This window comes from Podarcis erhardii (assembly GCF_964252035.2).
Source record: "Podarcis erhardii genome assembly, chromosome: 2".
In the NCBI taxonomy this organism is placed as follows: domain Eukaryota; kingdom Metazoa; phylum Chordata; class Lepidosauria; order Squamata; family Lacertidae; genus Podarcis; species Podarcis erhardii.
The window spans coordinates 72985662-73013456 of NC_138498.1; the positions used below are offsets into that span (position 1 = coordinate 72985662).

General features: G+C 45.6%; 1 protein-coding gene across 5 annotated transcripts; it reads right to left on the reverse strand.

Moving 5' to 3' along the window:
* Positions 1-149: 149 nt before the first annotated feature.
* LOC309335976 (hyaluronidase-3-like) lies at positions 150-26997 on the reverse strand. 5 transcript variants are annotated; one of them, XM_081851334.1, is made up of 5 exons: positions 20622-21256; positions 5687-6670; positions 3720-3809; positions 2574-2926; positions 150-1388 (listed from the first exon to the last, which is right to left on the reverse strand). In XM_081851334.1, exons 2-5 carry the CDS (start codon positions 6605-6607, stop codon positions 1355-1357), a joined length of 1398 nt encoding a protein of 465 aa, XP_081707460.1. In that variant the 5' UTR covers positions 6608-6670; positions 20622-21256; the 3' UTR covers positions 150-1354. The 5 variants fall into 5 exon arrangements, with proteins under 5 accessions (XP_081707460.1, XP_081707458.1, XP_081707457.1 ...); XM_081851332.1 differs by lacking the exon at positions 20622-21256 and adding an exon at positions 26861-26997 and having other exon boundaries at positions 150-2926; XM_081851331.1 differs by having other exon boundaries at positions 150-2926.
* Between the last annotated feature and the right edge of the window lie 798 nt (positions 26998-27795).

A 27795-nucleotide genomic window follows, 5' to 3' on the forward strand; every position in this document is an offset into this window, starting at 1 on the left:
GCACGGTCGAATGCTGATATCATTTAGCATTTCACAGACAGAATTTAGATTTAAAAATCCAAAGCTCCTAAACTAAGAATCCTGGAAGGAGATAAAGCAGAAAACGAAACTTACATTGCTTTTATGGTTATTTAAAGAACCACAAAGAATTGCTTTGAAGATGCTTTTATTGAAGTTATGTTTAATCCATTTTTAGCCCATTAAATTTTCATACCATTATTCTAACACCATCCTTAACTTTCTCCTTTAGCTACTTGAAGATTAGAAGGGAAGGGACAACAATCAGTGTGGCCTGTCTTGTGTAGAAATGCATTAATGGTGCTGGGATGCTAGTATCTATAATTATTCTTGGAAGCTGTTGGGTGTATTGTTTTGGAAAAAGCACTGAAACCCTTCTCTCTTGATGGAATGCCAGCCTGGGCTGAGATGTGATCTTACTGGGTTCTTTTTAACTCGTGGAATTAGCCATAATAGCGGAATTGAATTCAGCATTGAAACCTACCACGTTCCGGGGTAGCGTGCTTGTGAATATCTCATGATAGCAAAAGTACAAACAACTGGGTTGGTGGGTTGATGTCTTGCTCTGTTTGTGGGATTATTGGAAGCATGTTTGGCAAAGGATACTGGACTCTACTGAGTCTTCTAACCTTCATTTTTTATGAACTTAAGATTGAGTGACACCAATACTTGGAATTGCTGAGACAGAAAAAAAGAAACATGTGGTTTATTTAAGGAGCCAAAAACCCAGCACAGATGCATTCAAAAGCTAGGCAACTGGACCAGAGCCTCCCAGGAAATTCTGGGAGAATTCACAAAGTCAGGGGGAAGAATTCAACATAGTACCATGGCAATCATTCTACCAGTGCAAGCATTGCAGCTTGGCCAACAAGCATTTTCCCTCTCCTCCCCCACTCCCTGCATGGTTCTGGGTTCTCATCACCCCCCCCCCCAAACCAATTGGGGGAAGGGAGGGGTGGCACATGGGGGAAGAGAGGGGAAAGCCTCAAAGCACTAGCAGAAACCCTTGTTCAGGGCTTCTGCTAGCAGGTCTCATTAGGTGAATCTGGTGCAGGATGTTTTGGTCTCACGTAGGGTAGACTAACATACCGGCAGACACACACTTCAGCATATAAACATATGTAGCTGCCTTATATTGGTCCATCTTGCCCCACACTTTAATTGGCAGTAGCTCCCCATGGTCTCTGGCAGATGTAATTTCCAGCCCTGATAGCACCTTAGACAGGAGACACTGGAGAATGAGTCTTGGTCCTCTTTGTGCATGCTTCCAGGGAGGGCTACCCATTTCATGGAGGAGCTGCTATTGTATCACACTGCACGCCAACTGTCCTTTTGTTTACAGTAGTCTTTTCTCCATCTGTGGCAAGGTCCTGGTGGGGAAGAGGGAAGACTTGTTGGTGCTCACAACACTTTTTAAAGGCTAACAGCCAAATTGAGGGGCAATAAATAGGGCTCGGCATCTAAATAATTTTAGTTCAGTTGGACTTAATACCACCCCCCAGCAAAAAAAGGATGCAAGGGGTCAGAGTTGTGTCACACCTGCTGACAAGCCTTCCCCTATCTAGTGCCTTCCAAATATTTTGGCTATAGTTCTCATCCTTGACCACTGGTGATGCTGCCTGGACCTGATGGGAGTTGTAGTCCAAAATATTTGGGAGGCACCAGATTGGGTAAGGTAGTTCTTGACCAACAGCCTCGTGGACACTATCCAATAAGTACCCATAATACTCACACATCTCCCCATTGCCCTGCATTCACCATCATGGTAGTAGCACTGCCCTGTGTCTGATAAAAGGCAGTTAGCTCACCCAACTATTGCAGTTTCATCTGGGAAAGTGCAATATCCTTGTAGCAGTAACACAGGTGAGAGGAAATGAACCCAAATCTTGCATAATAGTTGTTCAGCTAAGTGTGCTAAAAAAACAGACTGAGGGAGTAAAGTGAATGAGAGAAGCCTTCCAACTCACTTGCTTTCTCATAGCTTTTACTGAAGTTGGGGGGGAAAGAGACAGAGTGGTTATGAAAAGGTAGTTATGACACCAAGTTCCAGACATCTGTCTCCTTTAAGCTGTAGTGCTAACAAGTGTAGGAAGGGTGTGCAATGATGACTTTCATGGTGGTAGTGAATGCTTCCATTTCCTAGCATTGCACCTGCCAGATCACATACAAACTCTGAAGGTATAAGGTGCTCTCATGCTACAGCTCTTTAGGGTTTCCAAGTGTGTCTTTGTTTTACTAGATGTGCTTGGCTACAGTTTCGAAACCCAACAATGCCTAAGCCCTTACTTTAGGCTTACACCTGAGATCATTTTTAAATTATAGCGCACCATCAAAGAAGGAAAAAGTGTGTGTCTGCTATTTGTCTACATCCAGACCCCACTCTGTTTGGAAAACGGAGGAGTCACCCAGTCAAGAAATGTCTAGAACAGATATCATCAAAACTGCCCTTGGAGTAAAGTGCTGGATCTGCAAATATGTGTTATTGGAATTCTGTCTTTTCATCATAAAAGGAAGGAGGACAGATGTTTGACTTCACAACAACATTGCTGACATACCCTGCATGAAATATATTGTAATACTGTTGAGCTTGACTACACTCCGGTCCTTGGACAGGCTCCAGCCACAGTGGTGTCTCACACGAGGCTCCAGTCCACTGAGGATAGCAGTGACACTGAAATTGTTCCCATGCGAACATGTCTTGATCTGGAAAATCTGTCATTGAGGACTCCTCTTCCCACTTCTGCGGGTCCAGGTGGAGGAAGGCTTCCAGTTCGCTGGGGTCCTGTCTCATGCAACGTCCATGCCCGTGGCACAGCTCACGGCTGCACATGCGCGCTGCCGTGGTTACGTTGACGATGTATGGGCCCAGCGTCGTGGTGATGTAATTCTTGAGGCTCCTGCAGCTCTCCTAGAAGATGGAAAGCTAGGATTACAGCTGAGAACATTCTAGGGATTGGACCCATCGGCACTGAGGATGGGAGCTTCTAGACATTTCGGTTTAGGCAGAACCAACCACATAGGCAGGTGAGCATGGTCATTAGTCAAGGTATCAAGAAAATTGGGAGAGGAGTGGGAGAAACAAGTTATCCTATCCCCACCAAAGCTGGAAAGTAAGGGAATAGCTGCTGGGCTACCGATGAGGTGGGCAAAGAGGGTATCTGTTTTCTCTCTCAGGCTGATTCTCAACTTAGGAAGTACAGTGGTACCTCGGGTTAAGAACTTTATTCGTTCTGGAGGTCCATTCTTAACCTGAAACTGTTCTTAACCTGAAGCACCACTTTAGCTAATGGGGCCTCCTGCTGCCGCTGCGCCGCCGGAGCACGATTTCTGCCCTCATCCTGAAGCAAAGTTCTTAACCTGAGGTACTATTTCTGGGTTAGCGGAGTCTGTAACCTGAAGCGTATGTAACCTGAGGTACCACTGTATATCCTAGGAAGAGGGCCTTCTTGGCCATGGCATCCCACTGATCAAATGCTTTCCCCATGGATGCTGGCACCTGTTTTGGTGCCTGGTAAGTAGCTTTTTATTTCCTTTAAATAGTAAAAGTTTTAATATAATTGTTTAAATCTGCTGCATGATTGTTTCACGGTAAGGCTGTATTTGAATACATTATAGGTATTCTCAGGAAATGTAATTGCAAAGCATATAAAGGTGGTTCATGAATTAATAGATGGACAGGACATTGTTTCAGAGGTACTCACCGGTGACTGGGAATAGGAGAGGTCACCCCAGAGCACAACCCCAGCAGCCCCAAGTGCTGCACTCTCTCCAATTGTATACACCAGGTCAGCCTGAATGGAGAAAAGGAGAGAACTGTTAGCACTGGGCAGCTTTCTACATGAGAAGTGCAACGTATCACTTTGGTGATATTAGCACATTGCATTAGGCAGGTTTTCTGGCTAGTTACAACGGATAGATTTTCACTGAATTTTTCTGGCCCAATTAAGTTCTCAGGTCAAACATGAGTTGTAGTTTCTGTAATGCTTCAAAAGTCTGACCAATTTGCTTAACCAGACAGCGCAGGAATGTGGATTGTGAACCCCTTTTTGTACATCATTTTATTCTATGTTTATGCAGCATTTTCCTCTAGCTATTGCTTACCCACACTTTCTCCTCCCTAAATCCAGAAATTCCAGTTAATCAGCAGCTTCTAGCCCATTGGCCAAATTTGGTCCAGGATGGATAGACCCCCATTTGGCCCGCAAGGCTAATTCCCCCACACCTGACGGAGCTGGATCACCTGTGTGACTGAGTACCTTACAGGGTTTGTGATCATACAGCCAATTCCTGTGGAAAGCAGGGTTGAAGTCATCACCCATCAGTGATGGGCAGTGAGCTCAGGCCTACCAGACTGTCTGTTACCAAGTTCCCCATGAGGAACATAGTTATGAGATGATTGACAAATGGGTTGCTCCACCAACCTATCAAAGTTGGCGCACAGAATTGGGGAAAGATGAGGGTGTTGCCAGCTGGGCCAAAAGGATTCCCCATCCCTGACAACACCTTTCTATTAAAGCAGTTAATTAGTTGCTTCCTGTTCACTCATAGCTGGCTGCAGCATTAATGAAGTGCCTCAATTAATTAGTTACTGTGACTGCGTGCGTGCGCGCACACACACATACACACACACACACACACACACACACATATATATAAAAGTGAGAGCTGGACCATAAAGAAGGCTGATCGCCGAAGAATTGATGCTTTTGAATGATGGTGCTGGAGGAGACTCTTGAGAGTCCCATGGACTGCAAGAAGATCAAACCTATCAATTCTTAAGGAAATCAGGCCTGAGTGCTCACTGGAAGGACAGATCGTGAAGCTGAGGCTCCAATACTTTGGCCACCTCATGAGAAGAGAAGACTCCCTGGAAAAGACCCTGATGTTGGGAAAGATGGAGGGCACAAGAAGGGGACGACAGAGGACAAGATGGTTGGATAGTGTTCTCAAAGCTACCAGCATGAATTTGACTAAACTGCGGGAAGCAGTGGAAGACAGAAGTGCCTGGCGTGCTCTGGTCCATGGGGTCACGAAGAGTCGGACACGACTAAACGACTAAACAACAACAACACAACATATATATATATATATATATATATATATATATATATATATATAATGGTGCAACATTCCATCTGAAGCATTAAATTGACTGAATGGCCTTGGGCCAATAATTTTCTCTCAGCCTAACTAGCCTACCTCACAGGGTTGTTATGAGAACAGTGTAATGAAATGTGACACTCCAGGCTCCTTGGAAGGACAGGATAAAAATATAATAAATAAATAATGTACAGTGAGGGGGGAAAGTATTTCATCCCCTGCTAAATTTGGCCGTTTGCCCTCTGATGAAGAAATGACCAGTCCATAATTTTAATGGTAGGTTTATTGCAGCTGAGAGAGACAAAATAACAACAGGGGATCAAATACTTTCCCCCCTCACTGTATGGTGGCAGCTAATATTCCCCACAGAAGGAAGTTTCCAGCTAGGTAAGAGATCTGCACCACAGTCCTGGCTGTGTTTACTCAGAGGTAAGTCCTACTGAATTCAGTGGGGCTTACTCCCAGGTTAAGTGGGTTTAGGATTGCAGCCTTAACCTTTATTCATTTGCTACCATTGTTGAAAAGTGCCTGGGCCTATCATACGCAGTTGGCACCTCTCAATTCTTACCTCAGTCAGGTACCGTGGAGAATGTCTGTAGGAGACTCTGGAATATGCGATCACAGGGAGAGGCTGCTTCACGCCAAACTGTGCCACGCGAAATGCTTCTTTGAGGCGGTGGTGAACATAACTCTGGTGGTAAGATGTTGGGAGTTTTGGTGGGAGGTAGATACTGGGATAGAGGGCAGATGAAACCTTCCAGAGCCACATGAGATGATCATTCCACTGGACCTCTGTGGGGTTGCAATGACCGGTGTAGTTCTCTTCGTTTTCCCAGTTGTAATTGAAACAGTCAGGGAACCCATAGAAGCCCCAGAACCCCTGTGGCCTCAGAGACTTCCCCATTTCTAGAGTTCTCTCCATGAAGGCCCGAGCTGCCTGTTCAAACTCTATCTCCGCAACATAGGATTGCTCCGTGAGGGGTTCATCAGGCCTTCTGTTCCTTGCCCATTTTTCAGAGGCCACCCTATACACGATCTTGGGGCCCCAGTTCCGCCTCCAGAGAGGCCGCCACTCCTCCCAGTCCACCACGGCCAGTCCCTGGAAATCAGGCTTCAGGCTTTCCAAAACATCTCTTGAGACTGTCTCCAGGTGCTTCTTCAGATCGACGTTCTGAGGTATCCCTCCATTGTGCCATTTGCCATCTGGAGAGATGTAGGGATAGAGCCCAAACTTGTTCTTGTAAAAAATGGTTATGTTCTGGCCACGAAAAGCATTGTCCTTGTTCTCCACAATGCCATAGGCTTCCAGAGGCAGGGTGATCCCAAATTGCTCTCGACACTTAACTGTGGGCAAGTTCCACACCACCACAAATGGCTCCTGCTGGAAAACAGAGCTGGCCGTCATTTGCTCCCAGCTATACCCTCTCAGGCACTGGATGACCCCAAGGAGGAAGATGATGCGGACTGAAATGGTTCTGTCCAGGATCATGGTGGGTGTAAGAAACCAATGTCTCTTCTGGGGCCCCTCCTGCTTTGTTTACAAATGTGCACCCTGGCAGGGAGAGGGGAAAGACAGAGTAAGATCTTCCCCCGAATTTCAATATCTGACACACAGGGCCAGGGTAGTGTAGCAGTTAGGCTCAGATTATGGCTAGGGACAGCCAGGTTCAAATCCGCTTACCAAGGTGACATGATGTGCCAAGGTAAGCAAGGCAGTTTTGAATCCATGCTCCCCATAAATCACTGGGTGGCTTTGGAAATCATTCTTCCCCTGCCCAGGGAGGTGGGGTAGGCGGGTCTGGCCCCCTCAGGTTGGATCCAGAACTGGCCCACCCTCCATAGGCCGCTCTGACAGGTGTACAAGAATGCTATTCAGCAATTACCTGGAACCATATTATGTGAAGTGATTAAAATTTAAACCTGCAGCTGCAAACTTAAGATTGCACTCTTCATTTTTCCTTCTGAATTGGGCACTGGGGCTGCACCTGCTATCATGTGACAGGTGACCATGGTTTGGGCCAAACCACCATACAAGAAGGCCTAACAAGGTCTCACGGATTTTACAGGGAAGAGGCAACCATGCCAGTCACCTGGAGCTCCTTCAGAAAATGCGGAACATAAATATAATTAATTCAACTAGCCTCACAATATTTTAAATTGTATTTTAAACCTGGATATCTGGGCTTGACATGGATTCCAAATGTGATTGCTTACCTTGAATATCAAGGTATCTTGGGGTAAGTGTCTAAGTTTTAAGGGAGATAAATTCATGAGGTAAACCCAAGGAGAGGGAAAGGCTGAACACCAGGAAGCGGAGAGCTGGCTGTACTGGCTGATGTGTAAACTTACCTAAAGTCACCTTACTGGGAACAGAAGCTGTTTGGATTACACAGGCATCTATGCTGCCAGGTATTTTTCCACAATGGAGAAGCCCAAAACACCAACTGGGCTGCTTCCACTTGTTGGTTCTGTTTTGTTTGCTCTGTGTCATCCCCCCTGGCTTCATTTCCCACTCTAACACTGCACTACGGAGGATTAGAATAATACCTAAGAAACTGCATGCCAGGATCCTTCCCTAGTTGAACAACTGACTAGCTAGCTAGCCTCTGAACTAGAGACGAGCTAATTAATTAATAGGGCATATTGTCTGAGCCAGCCTGTCCAATGAATCAGGTGTGGCTTAGGATCAGAACCACATGGCCACTCTGAAGCTAACACGTCATCATGCACAAACCCCCAGTCCACCCCCTCCCTGCAAAGGAACACCAGGGTTCAAACTCAAACTTTATTAGACAGGCCAATTCATTGACTGGTTTTGCAATCATCTTGGGACTAGATAAGCCAAGCCATCATCTTGGGATCAGGTAAGCATTCTGCTTCCTGAGTCAGCATGGAAAACCCCAGCCATCATCTCTCTGCATTGCAATATTTCCTTTTAGTGGAACAGGTGTGACAAAATGTCCTTTCTCTTAGCCTCTTTCCTGCTATGATGTGCACTCTGATCTTCATGTTACTGGTAATGCATAGAAATCATAGCATTATTTTCCTTTCTCCATCTTTTCTTCTAACCACAGTTTGGTGTAAAGCTACTGCTAGATGTCTCAAGAGTTCTGAATTTACTAAGGATATTTGGCTTCACTTAAGTGTGTAAAGTGTTCCTTATTGCAGAAAAGATCTATGCAAATCTACTCACAAATTGAAGTGCCCAGTGCACAGAAGGGGTGAAACAAAAAAGGGTCTCTTGCGCCCTTGGCAAGAAGCTGTATTGATGCACTCCCCCTGAAAAACCCACTTTACCGCAATAGCCGCATTATTTGTCTAAAATCACCCCCTCTACTCCAGTATCTCAATTTTTTCTGAGGTGATTCTGTCATCCAGGCAATCTGTCTCTTGCGACCTTTAACCCACACAACTAACTCTCTTGGTCAGAGCAATCTGGGGAGATTTTTGCAGGGGCCAGTTTCACCATCCCATAGGTGCTCCCCTGAGCATACAAGCTAAGAATTATCGTATTAAGTGAGCTGTCAGAAATAGCCTCACATGCTCAGAGATGGGACTCGACAACCAGGAATTGGACATTGCTGTACAGCAAAATCACACTCCCAGGCTTGAAGAAGCCCCTTTGCATAATTAAAACATTAATATGTAAAATGGGAAGTGCTGGAGTCGAATCCTTACCCTTACAACTCTTAAATCACTAAGGTATAGATGCTGGTTTTGGTTACTCAGTACTGTAATGTGAGAACAAGACTCTCACATGCTTATTTCATGTTATTTCAAAGCTCAGCTCTGACGCTGAAAACAGACTTTTGGGCTTTGTGCAGTTCAAAAGAACTCATTTGTCATTTCCACCATTTCCTTCTCAGCAGGCATGCTGATTTGCATAATTCACCAGCTTTTATAACCTCGACTCAGGAGTGATGTATTAATGAACCAGGTGTGTACAGCAATATGGATTAAAGAATATATGAAGGTACAGTAATGTTAGCCTAGGAGTAGAAGCAAGAGTCGCCATTCATGGGGAAGAAGATTTGAAGATTAGTATGTTACAACTGCAACAATTTGATCAAGGCTAGGGCGTGCATTATTCTGTTTTTTTAAAATTACATATTGCTGAATTTGGTGAATATAAAAGCACCAATCATAGCCCAGCCAACTTCCCACCAGAAAAATCTGTTTATCGAGGAATTTTGTATGGGAGAGTCGGATAGGAAAAGTAGAAACGAACCAAATTATACAGTCTCACCATTCTAACAATACCGAAACATTTTGATGTGCTAATCTACATGCAGGAAAACATCCTGCTTCCCTCTACTATGAAGTCTTAAGAGCAGACAGCTGGCAACAGGGATCACTTTACTGAATCCTCCCTCCCATTATTAGTAGGCTGAGTTTCCTGCACGCTGAAAAATGGAATAAATTGCAACAATGAACTTACAAATAGCACAAGTAACATAAGAATAATATTTGTCACCTTCAGCTCCTTCAGGTGCAAGAGAGGGAAGTATACTGAATAAATAATTGCGCTTACTCCACAAGCTGGCAGTCCGCTCTTCTCATTCCACAGGACATCTGAGCCAGAAGTGCTGATGTGACCAGCCCAGCTGCATTGTTAGTACCCAAATGGATGACATCATCACCTACTGCACCCCATTTCTATCTGGGGCGGCTATATCATGGCAGAACGAGTTACTCAGTAGAACTGAGCCAGACTCAAAACAATTGCTACCTGTATGGTTGCCTCAGGGCAGCCACCTCATGGCAACATGGTTAGAAAGCTGATTCTGCTCTTATGGTAAAAGATCCCTAAGCAAGTGTCATGGTTAACTAAATCATGTTTTGTTGACTTACGTTGCACCAGAAAGTTAAAAAAATTAAAATATAACAAAAATTCATTTTTTCTTGCCTGATTGTTCAGACAACTTGGTAGGTTTAAATCTACAGGTTTTTGTAGAAGTAAACAAGAACTCAAAATGGTTTGCAGTTTGCCAAGTTCATTGTGGAAGGCAGCAAGTGTGGGAGGAAGAAGAACATGTAATAGCTGCTAATGTGTAGTTACACAGGCCAATTCACGTGCTTCAGAGTCTGATGACTTGGACTGACCTTTTTAAAATGCAGCTTGTTGTGTTGTGACTTTTTTTTAAAAAAAACCACACTTATTTAACTTGTTTTTCACCTGAAACCAATCGGTCCCAACAATAATAAAACAATAAACTGAAATAATTCAGAAGCATAACACACACAACCCCCAAACCAATCCCTAAAAAGAAAACAATAATAACATTATTTACAACTGAAAAGCAACCCCAAACATATAAGCCTAATTATATTCCATCAAATATTTCTCATATTCTGGGATGTAGGCGATGGTTTTAACCTGGCACCAAAGATGTGAGTTAGTACCAGGAGGGTTTCAATGGAGAGAGCATTACATAGATAGGAGTGCCCTCTCCCTAATTGCCACCTTCTGAACCTGTCTTTAGGGGACACTCAGAGAAGAGCCTCAGATGATGCTCGCAGGGTCTGGGTATGTTAGTTTTTGGAGCAATCTCCTTATCAGTCTTCTGTGTATGGTGCTTAAAGCATGAGGCTTTCCCAGCTACATCAGTGATGTGTACTTTTGCACAAGATGGGTTCAAAAGAGCAAAGGTGTGAAGCCAAGAAAGACTCTGATCTGTAATCTGGACTGACCTTTTTAAAATGCAGCTTGTTGTGTTGTGACTTTTAAAAAAACCGCACACTTATTTAACTTGTTAAAGCTATATAGTCCATGTTGCTATATAGTCCATGTTGCTATTTCAGCCTGTGCTCAAGTCTCATACAATCAAATCAGCACACACAAACTGGACTGAATTCAGACAGATCAACCATGTTTTGGCCAGATGTGAACTGAACTAGCTGAACTAGCTACGTGGCCAATTCTGTGCATGTGCAACAGCCATCATAGTGAACGGTTCATGTGAACAGGCCCAGCAAAGGGTTTAAGAAGCAGAGCTGAAGCTGCTCTGTCTGTCAGGCAATCAAGGGTATCCCTTCCCCTTAGGAATGTAAGAAGCTGCTTTAGAATTAGAATCAGACAATTGGTCTATGAAGCTCAGTGTTGTCCATCTCTAGACTGGCAGTGGCTCTCCTGGATCTGCATGCAAATAATGAACCCTACTATTGACTTGCTGTCCATTTCCATTACTTCATGCCACATAAATTACCTATAATGTGCAGAGAAGGATGAAACATTGAAGGCGTAATACTTGTGGCATGGTCAATTTCTTTGGCAGAAAGTGTCAGATTCCACAACACCTTCACAGAAGAGGAACAATCCCTACATACAAAAGAGAGGTGTCCAGAGCATATATTCGTGATTTTATTTGTATGATCAGAGGAACTTTGTATAAGGTTTTTTTTTTGGGGGGGGGACTTCATTTTCCTTCGAGGAACTAGAACTCTGAACTGCCCTGAGACCTGCAGGTATAGGGCAGTATATAAATTCAATTAGTAGTAGTAGTAGTAGGTACAGAGGAAAACAACCCAAGGTGACCAGACTTTAGGAAATAAAATGTGGGAATCCTGCAAACCACACAGATCTATTGTCTCTTCCAAGAAACAAGGGACAAAGCTACTGGTGTGGTTTCAAGCATTATTACTAGAAAAAATATAAGCAGGCTTCTTCACATGTACTTAAATGAAAATGCTTCATAGGAAAATGCATTGAATAATGTACCGGTAGATAGTAATACACAAGCTGGCAGCTGTGTTGCATTGAACCTGCAATGCCATTTGTGCAGTTTCGGGTGAGGGATTGCAAGAGTCAATACTTGGTATGAGTTGGAGATTATTTTCTGTTAATGGAAACCTCAGCATACAATGCACAATTCAGAAATGAAAACATCTGTGATCAAGCACCCAATACCCTGCATGTGGAATTGTTGTTTGATAACGGACACATAAAAGTTGCACTCTCTCCTATAGCAGCCTTTTCTCAGCTGCATCCACAGGACTGCTGTTCCAAGGCTGGAAAGGAGGAAATTCCAAATGGGCTTGGGCTCTGCATTCTTAAGAAGGAATTGTCAAGATTTTGATGTCGTAAATGAAAAGAAATAATAATAATAATAATAATAATAATAATAATAATAATAATAATAAATTGTTTATATACAGTAGAAGTTTGAAGTTGCATCAGACTGAGACGTATTAAATTTCTGTGATAAAATAGTTTCATGGTTGTACAAAGTCTTTAATTACTCTTACTGTATTTTGCTATTGTGACTATAGGACATGGGATGTAATTCTCCACAAAATTGTGGCATTTATTTTCTAGCTTTGGGCTCCATGGAACAGACGTCACACTTTTGACTGTCCCCCTCAATGGAGAATGTATTTTATAATACCAAGAGCTGAGCCAGCCTAGTTTAGAAGTATGCTTCCTACAAGAACACTGAAGGAGAAAGAGTATTAGGGCCATCTCACGCACTACAGTTTTAACATGTGCAAATGATTTCAACCTTACCTGCAAATGCACATGACCAACACGTGTCTGCAAAGGAACACAATTAATATATAGAGGGATGTTCCTAACGTGCAAAGCATGAAACTGCCTTAGAAGTGGGATACTGCCTTGAGCAAAATTTAACTATGGCAAGATGGCATACAAATAATTGATGATGATAAATTACTGAAATGAAATGAAACCACAGGCTTAAGAACAAATAGTCACAGAAGGAACAGTGAGCACTTTTACTTAAACACACACAATTGGGTGGCGGGGTGGAGAGAGACTTGACTTTCCTAGAAGTTTTTAACACGTGTCCTTCACTGTAGGAACCTGATCCTGTAATTCCAAATTGTTGGGCCTCACAGTGGTTGCTCAAGAGTGAGAGGAAAGTACTACACATTGGGTGGAATTCAACGATTTGCTAAAGAAATTGTTCCATCGGGCAAACATAAATGCCCTGACAGAGCAATCTCCCTTCTCCCCCCATCCCTGTATGCTGTGCTGTGGTTATCCCGCCCCCCCCCCCCCCACTGATTTAGGAACATGGCTTGAGGAAGGAGAACCCAATTATGCTAGCAGGTCTAATTGAGCTGGCTTCCAATAGCACAGCTATTTAGCAGAATCCAGCCCACCATCAGGGACACTCATTTCACCGGCCTCATTTTAACTGTGATCATTACCTCATCTATTACGAGGATAGCATCACGACAGTTAAATTAGGCTATGAAGTTGATCTCTGCCTCAGACCAAGTCATTAACCTGACAATTAAAAAACACCTTTGCAATCAGGCAAGCATTCTGTTACAAACATATTTCTGGAATGCAGGCTTCCCAGAACAGACCAAGAGGCCAAAGAATGATACAGGTTTCCAATTAGAATCGTGTGTGTTTGTGAAGGACAGGCCTGCTCTGACATTATCCTACCAAAATACATCTTTCTCTCGGTTTTATCTAATCTTTGTGGGGACACTGTTGCCTCCTAGTGCTACTGCACTGACTTCTGTTAGCATTAATTCCATGGGCTCTGAAATACACCTATCTGTGCATCCGCTGCAGAGTCAGAGGAGACGGTTCAGATATTTCAGAGGTGCTTTATTGATAAAATGACATCAAACTTGAAGGCAAGGCAATTTACGATACACAGCTCAGCACAGGCCCACTCAGCTATGGCAACCACCACTGGAAGACAATGGGGAACAGTAGATGGCCTTGAAAGTGTATCCAAAATAGATCATTGTCTAAGCGAATTTCACATTTTTATGGCATGAAAATGGGCTCTTGTCTGAAAAGAATTCTGGTAAAACAACCGTGGAAGATAGAATCTATTGGCTTTGTTTGTGTTAGAATAGTTCTCTCACAGCCCATCTCACTGGATCCAAAGCTGAGCTTTTCTTCTCAGCATCTCTCTGCTCCTTCAGCCGTCATTTCATCTTCATCACACTTGCATAGGCACATGGTGAAAGGGTCAGATGTCCTTCTCCATCCAGAATATGGGCCGCCCCTTCAGGTCACGATATGGCGTTTCTAGAAACAGCTGGCTCTGGGCTTTGTCCCCCGATGGGCCAGAAGAGGCAGAGTTACAGGAATCGGGATGGCCTGCCGAAAGGGCCATGGACAGAGGTGGAGGTGGAGGAAGAGGAGGTGGGGGAGGAGGAGGAAGGTTTGCAACCAAAAGAGGCACGGTGGCTGATTGCGAGGGCGGAACAGAAGCATTCATGGCCTGGGAAGAGGAACTGTGGGAAGCTACAGAAGCTGACAGGAGGGAAGGGGGAGAAATGGTGGCAGCTGCTGGCGGATAAGAATGAACAGGAAGCAATGGGGGTGGTGGGGGAGGAGAAGCCGCTGAACAAACCGTGAATGAGGAAAGGTGTGCTGAGGGTGGCAACGGAGGAAGGCTTGCTCCGCATCTCCTGCTGAAAGATGTACTTGGCTCATGCTTCCCAGACCCTGTGGGAAGTTCCTTGTCCTGCTGAAGGGGAGAGAAGCTCTCCAGAAACTCCATAGGTACAAGGGAACTCGCGAATCCTGCACACTGAACTGGCTTGGACAAGCTGTAACCCAGGTGGGCATAGAATTGCTGCTTGTCGTGGGTGGTGAGGTGCAGGCGCCTATAGCTGCGGGACCTGGCGTAACGCTCAACAGCTTCCATCAGCTTCCTGCCATAGCCCTTTCCCCGGAGGGCCTTGGCAACAACCACCGTCTCCACAAACAAGCTCTTGGGCTGGCCAACCACACGGGACAGCCTGGCATGCCCCAGGAGTTGGCACTGACTCTTGGCTGTCTTCCCTTCAGCGGTGTCTTCCACTGACCTCTGGGTCCTAATCAGCACCAGGCACATGGGGAAGCTGTTGCTGGATCTCTGCAGGGAGTGGATGCGGGAGGTCCTGCTCCTCTTCCACTCTTCATTGATGAGGTCGGCACAGGCCTCTAGGAGATCGGGCCTCTGGTGAAGGGGCACCGCTGTGAGCATCTCTGAAACAGACCCCATTCTTCTCACCACCAGAGGACCAAGCGGCGAAACCTTACATGGGACACAGGGAGCTTGACTCACTCCTGAAAGCACAAACACAATGAAGTGTGTTTGCAGTGCACAATCAGTTCCAAGAGACCTACTAACCCTTTCGCAGGGAAGCCTCACCTTGCCAGGATCAAACCCAAGCGGAAGGAGCTGCAGCATCCTCTGTAATCATCCCATAAAGCAAAGGGCTGCAGATGCCAAGACAGCCTTAGCTCTTGGTCTTACAAAGGCACAGATAGCCAAGGCAGTGTGATTCTAATGTTGTAGCCCATGACTCCCAACATCCCTATTGGCTATGCTGGCTGCAGCTGATGAAAGTTGTAGTCCAACAACATCAGGAGGACATTGCATTGGCTATTCTTCCACTTGGTCTTTTACCAAGTGCTGATTTGGGGGCATGCGTAACAAGACATCTAGTCTGCATCCTCTGCTACAGTGCTGGAGAAACTGTGGCTCTCCAACTCCCACAGTTCCTGAAAACTGGCCATGCTGGCTTTGGCTGATCAGTTGGGAGTCCAGGAACATTTGGAGGGCCACAAGTTTCCCAATCCAGTTCTACTATAAAAACATCTGGGAATCAGCGTAGACTATAAGCCAATTCCTATAAATGCTTGTTTGAAACTCGGCTTTTATTTTTCCCTTGGGGACTGAAAAGGATTCAGTCATACAGAAATATGGTGTACACCCTCCCAAGGAACAGAAGTACGTAACATGGTTCACTTACTATATTCATGTAAGTGCAGTCTGGCTGAATGCAACTCATCCCTTGTCCATTGGAAGGCCCACTCAAGCTCTATGAGTTTCTAAACTGCCAACATGTTCCCACATTTAATTCACAATTATGGGAGTATGCTCTGTACTCCATGAGATGATGATGGCCATGGAGATTCCTGGGCAGCCAGACTGCAGACCAGATACAACTTCTTAAGCTATGAGTGAAGAGCAATCCACTTTAGAAGAAAACTCAGGTTCCGTTTGGCTTCTTTACCCTTCTTACAACAGTCCAGTTGGGACCTTGATTCAAGAGTGGTTTAAAATTGAAGGTACTCTGATATAGCTTAGGTACTCGGTGGCTTCTTTCAGGACTGTCACACCTCCTCTCAAGAGATGACACCTAAATATACAACACAAGTTGTCTTCTCTTTGCATCTGCCTACACTGAAGATCATTCAAGTGAATATTTGGATATACCGTGCATTGACCAATAACATGCCCAAACTGTGAAAGGCAGTTTCCTTTTTTAAAAAAATAAAAAATCCAGCAAAATCTTCCTCATAAAATGGAAGCAATGATCCCAAGGACCACCTTACATCACCACTTTTGTCTCATCTGGAGCACGTGGGAACTGGCCAAGCAACTTGTTTCCACATGTCTCCATAATGCAATGTGCCACTTCCTCCAAAATCTCCCAGAAGGGGACTCAGCTATAGGTTTGGCAAATTGCAAGCAGGTGGTATGTTGAAACGTTCCCCTAAGCAGTCCAGAATGTCACAGATGAGCCTCAAATGGTTTCAAGAGTCAGCCCACAGGGAGAGTTCAAACATTGTATTAATCTCATTGTACTCTGGTTGGCTCATGAATTTGCTGAGAGGCAGCTGTGTTGAGCAGGACCCCGGCCCCCCAGTGAATGTTAGCAGGTCTCGTCACAACTCTATCCTTCTCTGTATATTTTTGGAGGTGGTGGTGGGGTACATACAAGTGCAAGGGGCATAGTAAGTCAGTGACAGAGCACACACTTTGCATGAAATAGTTCCCAAGTTCAACTCAGGTATCTTCATAGATGGGGCTGGTAAAGACCACTGCCTGAAACCCTGGAAAGTTGAGAAGAATATAGAAAATATTGAGTCAGATGGCAATGGTATGAAGGTATCTTCATGTGTTCAAGTGACAGGGGGAGGGTGGGCTTCCATTTACACAGTTTTGTCCTCTTAACTCTTCATCTCTCTGATGTTTCAGACAGCACAGAGAATTCTCTTCAGGCTGCCTGGGAGGAAATGGAGGAAACTGGGGAGAGAAAAATGTTCTCATTCATTCTTTTCCCCCTCGCTCTTTCTCCTTTGGATCTCCATACCTTCCACACGGTGAGACTCAACGTTATCATATAGACTCTCACTAAACCCATGAGGCAGCCTCCAAATGGGAGCCACACTGGAAGGTGAAAAAACACCCAAGAGACAACAAGAAAATTAATCCTTTCACAACCCTTTATGAAGTAGCTTATGAAATTATACCATGCAGCCACTGCACTCAGGTTATGAAATAGGAACAGAACATGCCCTCCAAAAGGTGGGCTGAGGAGATTCTCACGACAGGGACATTAGCTGGGGGCAAATCCTAGAGCCACGTAAGCAGAGGGAACTCTAGGGTATTGCTTTAGAGCCTTAGCATCATCCAGTTACTGCAGCACTGAGTTTAGAGAATGCTATTTTGACAATACTGTGTTGCATCTGCAGACATGCACAGTTAAGTCCTCATGATTGCTTATGTCTGCTCTCATTTACCCACAAACAGCAGATGACTCAGTTCCATCTCAGAGGCTAGATGTAGCCCCCTCACACAAGTTTTCAACACAGCCCGTGCTACCTTTTCTGCAAAGGTGCTCTGTGACATTACTGGAAAAGCCATATGTTTGGGGAAGGAAGTGTCTCATACAAAGAGTTTTCTCAATAAAGGCTAAGAACACCACAACTTGTGCCTCCAGTTACTGGCAAGGACTGCTCCTCAAGACAAAATTTGGTTGTGCACCAAAAGGAATTAATGTACATCTTTTCAAAGTTGTTGCATTAGCAGCCCACTCAAGTCACAGGAGTGCATTCCCACCAGGGCAGAGAATCAGTCCAACGGTCTAAAACTATTTCAATCACCTCTCACAAACATCAATTACTCATGCTTATTACTAATTATGCATATTAAGTACATAGGCACTTTTCCAGGCGCTTCACATGAATTCCACTGAAGTAACCCTTACAACAGCCTTGTAAGGTAGACCAGTTTTATTATCCCAGTATCACAGTTTGGGTGGGTATGGGGGGTGGCTGAGGCTGAGAAAGCAATGGCCTGCCTAAGGCCACCTAATGAGTTTGTGATTGACATAAAGATGGATGTAAAATTACTGCTGAACTCTTTTGATAGGCTGGTACTAACATTTTGCTATGCACTGCTGTCTTCGTTATTTTCTTCTGTATCTTAAGCCATTTGGGGAAGCTCTTGAGGGAAAGGGACATACAAAGGGACTGACAGAGGTGATGATTGGTAAGGCGAGGTTTTCACTGGTTTGCCAACCACAGCTCGTTCTCTAACCATGCACAATGCCAGCTTCCACAGCCTTTGCCCTCCTGTTGCCCGCCAGATGTTTTAGGCTGTGGTTCCCCTCAGCCCCACACAGCATGGCCCCATTGGCTGGGGCTAGCAGGCGTTGCGATCAAAAATATCTGCAGGGCACTAGGTTGGTGAAGGCAGCAGCAGAGAATATGCCTGCGCTGCCTAGGGTCGGCCCGCTCCCAAGGGGGGCAGGGTGTGCTCCTTAGGGGGGCAGAGGGGTGCCCTTCCAGGTGTGGGATAGTCGCTTGGCTGCAGAGAGTGGCATGTGCGCCCTGCAGCCAGGGTCGGAGCGAGCCACTCATGGGTTGGAGCAAGCCGCCCATGGCAGACATTCAGTGCGCTGCCACCCACGACTCCCAAGCCTCCCCCAAGGTGTCAAAACGAAAGGGGAAGGGGAGAATGCCGCCGGCTAGGCGTTGCAGGTGGGCAGCGCACCAAATGTCACCCCTCTCAGCGAAGACACCCGGTCCCACTGCATCCCCTTTCCACCGCCCCGGGTGAAGGCTGCCTTCAAGCAACAGATATGCACACACAAAAACGCCTCTAAGTTTGCTCTGGACTACCTTTGTCACCTGTGAGCCTTGCCAACGTGGGGATAGACTGCTAAAGGGAACCTGAATTTACATTCTCGCCCATGTAGGTTCTGCATCCGCATTACAAATTGATTTAAGCACCAGGTGTTCAACTGCTTTGGGAGCTTGCTCAGCATCAGGTGTCCAAGAATACACAGAAAAGGCACTCATCATAAGACCCCCTGGAAGGAAGAGACCCCAGGTATGGCGTGAAGGCACATGAGCCTATCTATCACCTTGCTGGAGCTAAAGAGGCTGCCACATTGCCTGGATGAGTGACTGCCTGAGAACCATGCACATACAGTGGTAGCTCAGGTTAAGTACTTAATTCGCTCCGGAGGTCTGTTCTTAATCTGAAACTGTTCTTAACCTGAAGCACCACTTTAGCTAATGGGGCCTCCTGCTGCTGCCGTGCTGCTGGAGCACAATTTCTGCTTTCATCCTAAAGCAAAGTTCTTAACCCGAGGTAATATTTCTGGGTTGGTGGAGTCTGTAACCTGAAGAGTATGTAACCTGAAGCATATGTAACCCGAGGTACCACTGTACTGCCTTGAATTCCATGACTAAATGAATGACACAGAGGTCAGAAAATAAATAAAAATCATACAACTTGCCTTGTGTGCACTATACAAGACTCCCTTGAAGAAGAGATGAGAAAAGTAATTAACGCACCATACGTGAATGACCTCTGTTGCATCACTCACAGACCGTTGTGGAAAGCACTCTAGCAGAGAACAGGGCAATCAGAAAATAGCATACCCCTAGGTAGACTGATAAGCCCTACTTGTGCTAAATTCCAAGTTACGAGGCAGGCCTGGAAGTTCTGGTCCAAGTAGCTTTTCTGACAAAAACCTCTATATCCAAGGTATGCACTGCTACAGGGGATTTCTTGTTTTCAAGAATCCTGGCTCTGGAAATAAGCCGGCAGTGTCATCACAACACATCACTAGCAATACCACCCAAAAATGTCACACAGTGTTTCCTTTTTCCATTTCTAAGCATCCTGCTGCCAACTTGGGCACTAGGATTCCCTACCCCTCCTGCTAAAATCAACAACACACTCTACACATCCTGGAGGAAAAGAAGAAGAGGCTGAACAAATTCCATTCATCCACACCTACTCCCAGCTCTACTAGAGCAGCACTAGATGAGAATCGCTCCTTGCGTGAGGTAAAGATTCTATCCATCTTAACAACAGCCAGCAGAGCATCCCTCATTCCTCAGTTTCTACTGGTACCTCTCAGAACCAGGCCCACATGACAGCATGACCCATATGATACCCTGGTCCCAAACTTTCAAAATTCTGAACAGGCACCAAACCTACATACTTTATATCCTGTCCATCCCAGTTTTATATTGCCTGTTCCTCTAGTACAGCTGCCTGAGCACAGTATACATGTTTGCTACAGGATCCCTTTATAACAGGATGAGAAACTCATGGCTCTCCAGGCGTTGTTGGACTTCATCTCCCATCAGCCCCAGCCTGCCTTGCCAGTGGTCAGGATTGATGGGAGCTGTATTCCAGCTAGACTTGGAGAGCCACAGGCTCCCCTCTCCTGCTCTACAATAAGACCACCAGCAGAAGAAAAGAAGTGCCAAATACCTGTGGCAAATGGGAGCTGCCTGAAGTGCCGCTTCCCTCCTTTGGAGATTCTGCTTGCAATGCTAAGGCTCAAGGGAAACTGTCTACTTTCGCAAGAGCATGACAGGAAGCTACACATGCGCCTACAGCTCATTTCTTCTTTTAAAGAGTGAGCTGTCTGTTTACTTGACACCCAGGTCTTGGAATGTAAATTGTGTGCTGAGTAGCCCAGCCCAGCCCTGACAGGAGCCAAAGGCTGGCACCCATCCAGACAACAACAACAACAACAAAGCAGACACAGACTTCGTCTATGGGGTTCCCAAACAGATGCCTTCAACCACTACAGCTCCTAGGTCCAAGTGTAGGCTGAAGTATCAAAGAACTCTATTTTTGGGTGGTGGTGGGGGGGGGGAGAAATGGACCCATTTAGATTCTGAGAATCCAGCCCCTAATAAGCATCCAGCCAACTCACTTTGGCAACAGCAATTCTATCATGAGTAGAAAGGAAAGGGAGCAGGGCTCGCAACCATCCAACAGCAAAGAAAGCAGGTGGGCAAGGAAGGCAAACTGGGCTTGCTGCTTACCGTGCCTTAACCCCTCCCCAATACTTCCATCTCCACATATCACAAAGTGAGGCTGCTGAAGCAAAAGGCTGGTAGTAACCCAGACTAGCCTTTGTACAGTAGTACCTTGGGGGGACGCAGGTGGCACTGTGGGTTAAAGCCTCAGCGCCTAGGACTTGCCGATCGAAAGGTCGGCGGTTCGAATCCCTGCGACGGGGTGCGCTCCCGCTGCTCGGTCCCAGCGCCTGCCAACCTAGCAGTTCGAAAGCACCTCCGGGTGCAAGTAGATAAATAGGGACCGCTTACCAGCGGGAAGGTAAACGGCGTTTCCAGAGCAGCGATGTCACGCTGGCCACGTGACCCGGAAGTGTCTCCGGACAGCGCTGGCCCCCGGCCTCTTGAGTGAGATGGGCGCACAACCCCAGAGTCTGTCAAGACTGGCCCGTACGGGCAGGGGTACCTTTACCTTTACCTTTACCTCGGGGTACAGATGCTTCAGGTTACAGAATCTCCTAACCCAGAAATATTACCTCGGGTTAAGAACTTTGCTTCAGGATGAGAACAGAAATTGTGCAGCGGCTGCAACAGGAGGCCCCATTAGCTAAAGTGATGCTTCAGGTTAAGAACAGTTTCAGGTTAAGAACGGACCTCCAGAACGAATTAAGTTCATAATCTGAGGTACCACTATATTAGTCTACAGCAGGGGTGGAGTGGGGGGGGGGGGCTTGAGGCCCTCCAGATGTTGGACTCCAACTCCCATCAGCCCCTGCCAGTGTGGCCAATGGTCAGGGATGAAGGGAGTCGGAGTCCAGCAATATCTAGAGGACCAGAAATTCCCCACCTCTGATTTCAGTTCTCAATGCTCTCTTGCCACAGCACAAAACCCCTCTTGCTAGTACAGGTACTTTATCTTCTTGATTAGAGGCATGTTTCCAAGCTGTTATACCTACACACCAGTTCTATGAACATATAAACTTCGGCTTATTCAGTGTCAACAGTGGATTGATCTACAGAGCCAAACGGAGCTTATGTTACTAGAGTAATAGATGGAAACCAGGCCTACTGGGGTGGGGTGAGGAGGCCAGGGAATCCACTGGGCAGAACTAGGACATTGCCATGAAGACATTCATCCTGCCCAGTCTCCAGAAACGACAGGATGGATGTTGTTTACAAGGTCTCAAAGCACAGAGGCTTGTTCTCCTGTGCTGTCTTCCAGTGTCAACACATAGTGCAACACAAGGAGGAAACAAACCTGCTCTGTGTCTCAGGTAATTTTGGGACGCACCTGCTACCAACAAACACTCCTTGGTAAAAGGTCACAAAACTCATGAAACTGGGGACAAGACAAGGTGGTTAGACTGTCCACAGGCAATGCAGTAGTCTGTTTCCTACCACTATTAATGTACCCAACACAGCTTTTCCTGCAATGGAATTAAAAATACCAATTAAGTTTCAATTCCCTTCCATATCCTGACTTCTGGAAAACAGTCATATTCTGTTTGGGGACACAGAAAACATTCATATATTCACAGAGCTCTGAATAAGTGGAACTGCTGTTTACCCATTGTCGGATGGGAAACATAAGCAAGCAAAAGGGAATTGTGACTATGCCTCAATGGACAAAAGGCACTGACAGCACAATCCTACTATACATGCCTACTCAGAAGTAAATTCATTGAGCAATGGGGTTTACTCCCAAGAAATTGGGTACAAGAATGTAGTCTTAAAGTCAGTCATAATGAAGCCCCCTTTCAGTGCTTTCCATGGGGCTGAGTTACAATGAACTTCTGTCATCCAAGTTGGTGGCTATCACTATATCTAGAGGTCTCAAATTCCATAGTTTAAAGATGCGTGTCTAGTGTTCAAAATTCACATGCGACCAAGTGAAGATGTTCAGCCCCCAGGATGGCGCCTGATGTCTCCACCATCTGGAGGTGCATGCCTGGGGATCTTTGGGTCTTGCCTGTTTTCACACAATAACAACACATCCTGTAGAATTATACCCATTATATTTTATCTGCACAATCAGAATGAATTTCAGGAACCAAAAAGTCATGGTGAAAAATATGTCTTTCAAGCCAATGTGGCCCCAAAATGGCAACTAGGCATTCTGTTTTGGCAACTGTAACCCTGGTTTAAGGAGCCATTTGGCACCTAGCTTTTTATATGTGAGTTTCTAATAGTGGATCATGTGTCATGTGAAGAAGTACTTTCTTTTATCTGTCCTGAACCCCCCAATATTAAACTTCATTGACGGTCCCAAGTTCTAGTACTACAAAAGAGAGAAAAGCTTCCCTTAGTTTATCTCTACCCCATACATAATTTTATACACTTCTATCACGTCTGTCCTTTACCCACCTTCTCTCTATGCTAAAAAAGCCCCACAAGTTATACCTTTTCCTCGTAGAGCAGTTTTGGCTACCATTTTCTCAACTTTTTCCAGCTCTACAATACTCTCTTTGAGGCAAAGGAACTATATTATTTCAAGTGTAGCTGCACCACAGATTTGTATATCATTACAATATTGATAGTTTTATTTCCCTTTCCTAACCCAGCATGCAATTCACCTTTTTCACAGCTGCTGCTGCAGGCTGGCTCAACATCTTAGTTGAGCGAACAGCAATGACCCCAAAATCTTGTTTCTGCTCAGCCAACCCCACTTCAGATCCCATGAGCATGTATGTGAAGTTAAGATTTATTTACAGTGATACCTTGGTTTACAACCATAATCCGTTGTAAACCAAAACAGGTTGTAACCCAAGGCGCGCTTTCGCCAATGGGGCCTCAAAAAAAATAAAATGGTTGTAATCCAAAAAAGGGGACACACACTTCAGGGTTTGACGTGGTTGTAATCCAAAACGGTTTTAATCCAAAACGGTTGCAAACCAAGGTACCACTGTATTTGCCCCACTTTACATTTGCTTTCACTGAACTGAAATTACCTTTTTTTTGTAAGGGAGAATCTTATAAAAGCATAAAATGAATTGTTCATCCTATGTTGGAGCACTCACAAACCCCTTTTCAAATGGACCTAAATTTGTGTGCCTGCAACCCACTCACTAGGATACAGCCCACTAAGGATGTGGGGGACAGTGGCTGTGTAGCTTCAACAGACAGGCTATTTGGCCATATCTTCCCTAGCTAGTGACCATTGGCCTCATTGGGATCACAGTAAGCTACCCTCTTCTACAAGAGAGGCTCGCCTGGCGCCTTCATTACATATTTTTAGGCACTAGGCAAAAAAGTTTCTATTCAACCAGGCATTCAGCTGATTAACATTCTATGGCTTTTTAAAGTGTTGTGGAAGGTAGGGAGTTCATTGGTTTGTTTTGATTTGGTATTTTCATTTTATCTTTTACTTTTGTGAACCACCCTTGGATCTTTAGATGGAAGAGTGGTATACAAATTTAATAAATGATAATCATAGAATCATATAAATGTAGTGTTGGAAGGGACCTAATAATAAAAAGCTTTTGTACTGGTGCACCCTCTCACATATTATTATTCTTTTTCTGATTATGCAAGCAGTTCACATGCACTTCATCCAAAGCACTGGGCAGTGGAGAATCAGAACTAGGTCTTTGCAGTACAAGTCCTGGATGCATGTACCTGTCATGTGTGGTTGGGTTACTCTCAAGAGATGGCTTGGCCCTCTTTAGTAAAACTGGGATCTGCCAGCCAACAACACATCCTTTCCCATGGGTGAACGGATGCATCGGTGTTGTTTATGGGATTTCCATCCCCAACCCTCTCTACTAGTTATTCTGCCCAAGAGTCATGCTGCAAAAACCACTGTCTAGACCCAAAAGAGAGGACAGTCAATAGATCACAGTTAAAATTACCAAAGCGCAGGGAAACCCTAATAAAACATTTTCAGCCACAGGAAGAGTTGAGACCAAAGGTCACTTCTATAAACAACTTAATGCTGGGGAAAGGTGAGTTCATGCCAGTGCTTCTCACATCCCACTTATTTCCAAATGAGTGCTTGGTCCTCCTCAAGGCCTTAGCATGCACTGTCTTTAAAAAAAATTTTTTAATGAACTACATGAACTAAACTCAGATTCATTCACACATGCAGTCGAATCCTATGCATGCTTAGTCAGAATATTGCTGAGTAAGTATACAGTGGTACCTCGGGTTACATACGCTTCAGGTTACATACGCTTCAGGTTACAGACTCTGCTAACCCAGAAATAGTGCTTCAGGTTAAGCACTTTGCTTCTGGATGAGAACGGAAATCGTGCTCTGGCGGCGCGGCAGCAGCAGGAGGCCCCATTAGCTAAGTGGTGCTTCAGGTTAAGAACAGTTTCAGGTTAAGTACCGACCTCCAGAATGAATTAAGTACTTAACCCGAGGTACTACTGTATAGGATTGCTGCCTCTCAGGTGCACATCTATAAAGAGAACTGAATTGCGCACTGGTTCTCAATCTCCTCCTAGTGAAAGAACACAAAAACTCAAATAAAAAGCTGCCTACACATTACAGGGTTTAGGGATGGGTTCATTGCTGAAAGGCAGAGGTACTGGTTCATAAACAGCTGATGCCCAAAGCAATATCCTCCAGCCCTGCCTAAGGCAAATCCAAGGATGATAGAGGAGGCAGTGTGCCTTGCGCTGGCAACACACATGGTACTCCTCTCTCCTGAGACTCATTATTATAATTCAAGGATGCTACAGCCCCTCTAGCGCAATATGGATAGAGTACAAGAGCGACCTATTTCAGTAATGGGGTGGGTTAGATATTAGGGAGGAAGCACTTCAGTTGCCTTGTCCCGTGTGCACCTGCGGGAATATTCTGTTTCAGATCCCTGGGGAATCCACCTTTGAACTCTGAGCGGATGTTAGTCATTCTGCAGTGGCTCTGCAACCTCAGCTGAGGTCGATGGCCAGCCCTGCTGCATCCCTTCCCTTTCGCTCTTTCTGCTCCAAGCAACTGCCAGCAGCCCCTTCTCTGGCTCCTGGTCCGGTGGATTGGCGTCCCTCGTCCGCCTCCCCTAGGGCAGAATCGCAGCTCGAAAGTGCTTTCCAAGAAGCGACGCGAGGTGTCAGCAAAGCTCCTGCCAGCGCGCTAGCAACCCGCCGCCTCCCCCCGATCTAAGGGGCGGCCAGCCGGGGAAGGCGCTCCCTTCCTTAAAAGCAGGCCTTTCCTCTCCGGGGGCCGCTCTCCAGGAGGCACCCCCTAAGGAGAAGCGGGCATCTAATATTATTTCCCCCTTTCCTTTCTTTCTCGCTCACTCGTGCCTGCGCGCAAATACTGGACTAAGAAACTCTTGCAAGTCTTTAACTTGAGTCACTAAGCTGGATCCCAGGAGGGAGGGAGGGAGGGAGGGACGGGTGTCCTCGCCCGCTTCCCGCAGAAGCCTCTCCTCCTTGCCAGAAGAGGTCCAAGCCCTTTTATGGGCACAGCCTCCTGCTTCCTCCGAGATGCCACAGGACAGACGCCGCCGGGCCGGTCCCCGCCCCCCCGCTCGTAGGGGCCACCCTAAAATCCGGCACGCGATTCTGCCCCCCCCACGCCCCGAGAGAATGGGGGTGTCGCCCCGTGGAGAGCCCTGCTTCCCGCTGGAGGGGATTTCAACCGGGCGTAACCTCCCCGGCACCACCTCTTCCGACCCGGGCGCATCCCCGGCTGTGCGATGATGGCGAGGCCGGCTCCGCGAGCGCTTTAAGCGGGGACGGGGCGGGAAGAGATACTGACATGCTAGCGAACGGCAGGGACTCTCAGCCGCGCGCTCAGCTCTCCCCGCTTCCTCCGGCTGTGCAGAGCAGAACTACCCCGCTTTCGCCCTCGCTCGTCCCTTTACGCACAAGTCGAGGAGAGGCGGGAAAGAAAGACGTCCTGCTTCTTCTTCTGGAGGCCACAGCGCCGCGCAGCGGCAAGGAAATTTCTTCCTCAGGAGAGCCTCCCGCTCCCCCCCACCCCATCGCGTCTTGGCTTTTTCAACCACGCGTCTAGAAGCATGTGTGCATTCGGAAGACGCGCGTACGTCGTGAAGGGGAGATTAATGCATATTGTGCGCGTGGAATCCGCAGAAGAGAAGAAATTCGACTGTCCGCCATGCAGTTGGAGAGACCATTTGAAACCCTTGTTTTGCTTGGAAGAGGCATCTGTTCAATTTAGCATAGACTTAATAGATTTAGTAAGCATACGTTAGTAAAATTAGGTACAACATAAATATTATTACTTAGTTTTTAGTTTTTCTTACAGAATAAGAAAACCCTGGCAGGATGTGAAGAACATTACCTGAAGCACCATTTCTGTTTTCTTTTTTTATATATATATAATATTTTATTAAGTTTTACAAGAGAAAAACAATACAAAAGAAAAACAATACATATCAAACATACAACAGACATCAAAACACCAACAAATACAAACAGTTAAAACACAGCAAAGAAGAAAATATATAACAGAAGCAAAAAGAAAAAAAATTTAAAAATTAACAAAAAGAGAGGAAAAAAAACCTCTTTTCAAATTCTTATTATTCATAAACTTAATTTCCTGACTTCCACCTACCTCCCTTTCTTGTATTCCACTTTAAAATTGATTAGCAAATTCATTCTTATTAGTTTTATCCTTAAATAATTTCCCTCACGTATTATACTTTCCCGATTTTCATCCAATATCTATCC